We start from the raw sequence: 7,171 nt of genomic DNA on the forward strand, positions 1-7,171 counted from the left end.
AGCAAACTAGGGAATTCGATCTAGCACCATTAAATCCGCACTCGAGTACGACACATCGTTTTTGTTCTTACGTTCTTCTGTAGAAAGTTTCTCTTGAAGATCATCAACGTTATAAGAGACCAAGTTGAGTGGTAGCCGATTTTATTGAACGGGAGAACGAAAAAAGAAGAGAATCTTGTTTTTAGAAAAGAGTCAGGATGTTCGGTCATTAAGTCATTGTTTTCCAATGTTTCACTATCGTCGAGGGGGACGACTACAACTCCTGCAGTGCGATTGTTCCGGTCCTGTAATGTCATTTCTACGTCAGCAAAAGTCTCCATCTTTCTTCCTCTTTTCGACATTCCCTTTAGAAACTTCATTATTTGGTACGAACGACCGTATTCGGAGGAATTGAAAGTTATTGAGGTCGAAGTATCGGTCACTAATCTCTAAAGATAATAACTTTCATGGAATTTTGGATTCAATCCAAAAACTCTCGTTTGTTAGAGAATCAATAATTTTATCATCAAAGACACAAATACTCGATTTATCATGATTTCCTTTAGATTATATTTAACATCATTGAATAAGATAATTTAAACTTGTGTGAGCAGAGTGAGCTGTGCTCCATTCTTTAAGCCTTCCTTGTCTTTATTAGAGTGATCTCGATTATTTTCACTGGTTACCGTGATATTCGATCGTGATGTCATCGTCACGGTTGTAGTCGAAGTTTTACTGACCAACAAACCTCTCTCAGCGTCCTCGTCTTCCAACTCAAGTTTCGATTGTCCCGAAATTACATGACGATTGGATTGGATCTTCTCAGCGTTTGTTTTGTTCTTTCGTGGAAATACACTGTTTTCAATGTGCAGTGTCGCATTCACGTCCTTACCTGCTGCGCAAGTGCAAGCCTTCAAAAAGCTTTTCTTAAAATTATCACTAAGAAAAGCGTAGAGTATCGGATTCATAGCACTGTTGCTGTAGCTAAGAAATCCAGCCAACAAAAAACTAGCGATACTGATGCTTGACTGACATTGTTTCGGGGGTGTATAAATCAAAGCTACTTGCATTAGCCAATAAGGTAGCCAACAAAAAACATAAACAGTGATGACAGTTAACACTAATTTGGTTACTTTACGATGAGAACGTTTTTTCTCCTTTGATTTATTTTTTGGTCCTACCGTTTGAAGTTTTCTAATTACCAAGAAATAAAAGATCAATATAAGGATCAACGGAACGGCAAAACCAAGAATGAAAGTATAAAGAGTGAAAGCTGTTTGACCACCGCGATCGTCCGGCCAATAAATGTTGCAGCTGTTACCCTTAGGTGACTCCATTACGTTTGCGTAAAGAAATACTGGTATCATAAAGATTGCACTTTTAGCCCAAGCGGTACAAGAGACTACCCTGGATATACAGGGTGTTCGCATTTTCGGAGAAGATATAGGATGACAAACGGCTATGTAACGATCGGCACTCATAATGAAGAGGAAGATACTACTAGTGAATTGATTTATACTCGTTGTCGTCATATAGATCTTACACATTACTTTCCCAAAGATCCAACTTCTCGTACTCATTGTTGTTACGAGAAAAGGTATACCTATCAAGAAACATTCATCAGCTATAGCAAGGTTAACGATATACATGTTCGTCACTGTCTGCATCTTTGAAAAACGTAGGACAACGTATATCACCAAAGTATTTCCAAGTAAACCAACAATGCAAACGATCGAGTAAAGAATCTGTGTAACCAGAGAAACGATCGGCAGATCAGCCTGACAATTTTGTATCGTCGGCTCATTGGTACTGTTTGTTTGTGTGTAATCAATGATGCTACTAGTCGTATTCAAAGTGTCGTTCATCGTGAAAATTTTCTCAGACCTTTTTCAAGGTCTATAAATCGTAAGAATATTTTCAAAAATGCAGAATACGTGTAGTCGATTGTTGAGAAGTCGACGACGAGAAGGATAACGATTTAAACGTCGATTCTTCGTCTCTTCGAAACATACAAGTAGAAACTCGATGATATCTGCGACGAAAATGACGACAAAATAAACGGCGAACTTGACATTTTCTCCTTCTTCGTCTGTCTCTGCTCCTTATGATGATGTTTCATCGTACGGTACATCGAAGGGGACTTATCGTACTTATCTTGGCCTTTCAGCAACAATTCTCTTCTTCTTTCTCCGAGAATATCAGTGTACTGCTTTGAGGAGAATATCTGGAACAAAAGGAAAACTTTCGTTTTACGCAATAGAAATAACTGATATTGAACTCGTACTGGATATTACTTTCTAAAGAATATCTTTCTGTACTATCTTTGAGTTTGCACAGATATTCTCTAAGTGTACATATATATATATATATACATATATATACAAATATATATTGTACATATATGTGTATATAAATACATATATATATTGTACATATACGTGTATATCTATACATATATATATTGTACATATATGTGTATATAAATACATATATATATTGTACATATATGTGTATATCTATACATATATATATTGTACATATATGTGTATATATATACATATATATACATACATATATACACATATATACATATATATATACATATATACATATATATATATACATACATATATACATATATATACATATATATGTATATATATATGTATATATATATATATGTGTATAGAATTCTATGTGTAAGTATCTATTTATATCTGTGTATGTATAAGTTTCTTTTGAGCATACAACGTCCTTTCCAACATTCGGCTGCAACTAGATTTTCTTAACCCATTGTGTGTGTTCCCATTTGCCCTTCACGCTAGCCTAGTTTCGATTTCAAAGACGATAGAAGGTTTCTAGTTTATTGAGGGCTGCGTTTTATATATCTATTATATTCATAAATTCATACTAACCAACATTTATAGCAACTGACCAACATTAAATCTCTACGAATAGTGATATAGTTTTAATATCGGGTAAATTATTTTTTGATAAAATTCGGATTAATCGAATAAAAATTAATAATAATAATTGATATAGTAGAGAGAAATGTAAAAAATACGAATATATATTGAATATATCGGTAAACAATGAAAATCTTTCTGATTTGAAAATAATCAATTCGTATTGATTTCAACATGAAGAAAACAAATATGAATTTTAACATTCATTATTGATACAAATGAATATAAGAATACTGAATTATCGTTGTCTATATTTATTGTTTCTATATTAGCTTTTATGAAATAGTCATGGTATTTATTTTACTATTGTTTTCCCTATGATTCTATTATTTACATTTATGTTCGCAAATAGTATATCTAGAAAATGAATATTATAATTGTAGTCATATTTAATATATAATTATAGTCGTTTTTTTTACCCTTAAATGATTGAGAATTTGATTAGTTTTATTTAAGAATTTAAAAGTATATTTTTATTGTACAGTGATATCTATCGAATAAATATAATTTTTTTCTGATTATTTTACATAAATAAAGAAACTTTGAGAGTATAATAGCTGCTCCAGGAAAACGCAAATTTTCTTCCGAAAATGAAAATAGACGGACGTGCAGAATAACGCGGTAAACGGGTGCGATATAGAGCTACGATTTTTCAGCGAGTAAGTATATTTGTAGCAGTCTGAACGTAAAACTTTATGGTCTCTGCGGTATGAGTGCCGACATGTGTACGTGTATCCATGTATGTGTACTTGCATGATAGCATTTCGTGTTTACGATACCCTTGAGAACTAGAAGGAAAGTGCATTGTGCTGAACAAGGGATGACGTGTGCAACACTTTCGGTTTTAAAGATGTAAACGTTACTTGTTTATTATATTACGGTATTAACTGTTTGCCAATATTACAATGTTAATTTTAAAATATTTATATCTTTTTCTTCCTTTTTTTTCCCATTTTATAATTCAATGTAAATACGATTTACAATATTTATAGACCAACTGAAATTAATTCTCTACAGAATATTTTACGTGTAATGATTTCTATAATTAAATATATGTATAATTCACACACACACACACACACACACACACACACACATATATACGTATAAATATTTGTTTTATAATACATAATTCTGTTTATAAGTATATCTATGAAAAACGCGTAAATAAAATCATATTCTGTGAAGGTTTGATACTGCACATAATAGAAAAGTTGATTATACAAAGGAAAAGTTTCCTTCATAGGAAAGGTTGATAACGACAGATATTATCATTGAATCTCGCAATAAGTCGTTCTTCCAACATTAATCACTCGAAGAGGAAGATTTTTATGAAGAAAATACGTTAGAAGAAAATTACCAAGCTTCTACTCTTTTTTTCTCATCCGCATTTATAAATAAAAATAGAAGACAAAGAAGAGATCAGAAACATAGTGAGCTTTTTAGCGCTTCGTATGCACGATGATGCAAAAGAGAAATCTCGTTCTTTTTTTATTCCTTCTCAAGAGATATTCTCATTAAATGAGAGAGAGAGAGGGGGGAGGGAGAGAGAGAGAGAAAGAAAGAGAAAAAAGAAAGAAAAGAGAGAGAGAGAATGAGAAGAAGAGTAAAAAAAATAAAAGAAAACACGACTTCAAAACGATGTAAAGGAGATTTCATTTTACTGACTATTTCTCATAACTGTATAATGTCAAAGACGAAGTCGAAACAACTGTTGAAAATAGGTACGAAAAATTTCTTCAAAAAGAAGATTAAAATATAAAAAACACGAGGCAAATCAATTTTACGTGAAATATTTTTCTTAATTCACCATTCAAACTGGAATTTTATTCAGTTTATTTCTTTGCAAAACGAATAGGTTGTTGATTATACTTTTCGACTTTTTTATTTACTCATACTTCAAGATACCAGACAGAGATTTGAATACTTAAATACACGCAATAAATGCATTTGAATAAATACATAAGGAATCGAGGGATTAAACGTTGAAAAAGAAATAAAGTGCAAATTAGAGGTCAATTTAGAAGATCAGATTTAACCGATAATACTTAACCTTTTCTCTATTTTTCAGGATCGATGAGGTAGTCACGCCATTCTTTATAAACTCTACACTTTATTATAAAATAAACTGAATATCATTTAAACCATTTAAAAATACATTTTTGTGAAATTCGCGTGGTATGATGAAAGAGTTTTTCTTGATTTAATTTATATATAAATTCCATTTTAAAATGTTTATTGAGTGACGTAATCATTATGCATGAAAGTAATGTTTAAGGATGATATTAAAACATCTAAATTTAAGATCGATTAACTAAATTCTGACAAGTAGGATACCTTTGACAGTCAAGAAAAACAAACACACAAACATGTTTCTTAACTCTATTACATTCAAACACCTTAACGGTCTTCCAGAAATTTACTCATCCGTATTATCGTTCGTGCTATAAATGGATATATAAAAGCACGTGCATATTTAAGTATGTTTAATATTTAATGGCCGCTAATCGATTTGCGTGCTCGCTTATGTATAAGAAATGATGAAATCATCGAAAAGTAGATAAAACTACCTAAACCTCTCCTTGGATGTATTTCAATATATATGAATTTTTAGAAAAAAAAAATTTCTTTTAATATCTTACCGATTTTATTTTATTCATTAAATAGAATAAAATATAAATGAATAAAACCTAAAACTTTCAAATTAACGACCAAAAAAATATTTTTAAATGACATTTCTTTTTTACATATTATTATCCAATTAATTAAAATTCTAAATTATGCACATTGTATAATTAAAACTTATTATATCTTTTATTATGTCAAATAATGTTAAAATAATTCAGAAAAATTAGAAAAAATTACAAAATTATATGAATAAATTGGCATTATTTATATTTAATTAATATATTTATTTTTCATTCAGTAGAATTGTTATTAAAAACTGTCTTATCAGAGTAACCATGAACAACTTATAAAAAAAAAAAAAAGAAAAAATTAAATCATCAAACGATTAATATTTTGTAGTTTATAAACCAAATATATTAGATAAAAGTGAATAAAATATAAATATAATTAGATATAATAGCGGTTAACACGTTAAAGTGGATATTTGTATGTGCATAGAAAAATTTCACATTATCTTCTCGTCGCACGAGTCTCATATAAATGTCTCACACATATATTTAAGTACACGTACATACGTACACTCATAAACGTAAGATGAAACGTAGCAAAGGTCAAAGGTCTCTCGTGGAGGTTCCACAATCGTTTCACTCGAAGGACCTATTCCGACTTTTATTACAACCAATTGGAAGGTTATATTTTTCACAATATTCGAAATAAAATATCGAAGGTACTATAGTAACGGAAAAGATAACGAAATATTGTGCACTTCAAAAACTTTTCGATTTCTACCTGATGGTTTGATGAAATTTGTCACGTGACCTCACTCCGTAGATAGTCATAAAAATTTTTATTGAAACATTTTTGAAAATTCGTTACCTTGAGACACTTTTATATATGTAAAAAAGGTGAATGAAACATCTGCTTACTGAGAAAATTTGGGTATTTATAATATCTGAAAAATCGTGAAAAATATAAAAGTTGGTAATTTTATGATAATAGAAAATTATGATAAAAGCAACATTAAAATGAATGGTAAGTAATAAATAATAAATTTTTTATTATTATAAAATAATTTTATCTGTTCTTTTTTATTTCGATATCGCATTCATTAGATACGCAGAAATTTATATCTTCTCGAGATACGTTCTTTGATTTATTCATCAAGTTTTTAATCGGTTCACGATGTTATTTAATAAATTTTAAGACCATCGAATGCTACTTTAATTCGTTAATAATGGTTATCTATAACGAATGAAAAAGTAAGATCAAAGAGAATCTAGAAATAATGAAAGAAAATTATTAAAGAAATATTAATTTTGTAACGATCTTTGAAATTTTTAATTTATACCAGTTAATAAGAAACGTCGTTCTTTTAGTTAAAGAACAAAAGAGTTTGAAAAAATATGAAACACTGTGCTACTAAAAGTAATATGTATTTAACGTCAAAGAAATTCGTCAGTAAAAAGTTTCCTCTTGCTTGCTCGTCGAACGTTAACTGTAAAGAAACACGAAGAATAGTGTGAAAATTAACTGGCGACGATATTGAAAAAATTGTTGAATTAAAAGAGAAAAAGGAGGAAAAACAATACATATTAGAT

General features: G+C 29.9%; 1 protein-coding gene across 2 annotated transcripts in view; it reads right to left on the reverse strand.

The window, feature by feature from the left end:
* Positions 1-7,171, reverse strand: part of LOC118446980 (somatostatin receptor type 2) — a 54,414-nt gene continuing 47,243 nt past the window's right edge. For both annotated transcript variants that reach the window (XM_035878262.2, XM_035878264.2), the window contains exon 2: positions 1-2,203. In XM_035878262.2, coding sequence (XP_035734155.1) covers positions 576-1,844 — 1,269 coding nt within the window. In that variant the 5' untranslated portion in view covers positions 1,845-2,203 and the 3' untranslated portion in view covers positions 1-575. The remainder of the gene's footprint in view (positions 2,204-7,171) is intronic.

This window comes from Vespa mandarinia, chromosome 1 (genome assembly GCF_050613455.1).
Source record: "Vespa mandarinia isolate Hongniang chromosome 1, ASM5061345v1, whole genome shotgun sequence".
Taxonomy (NCBI): domain Eukaryota; kingdom Metazoa; phylum Arthropoda; class Insecta; order Hymenoptera; family Vespidae; genus Vespa; species Vespa mandarinia.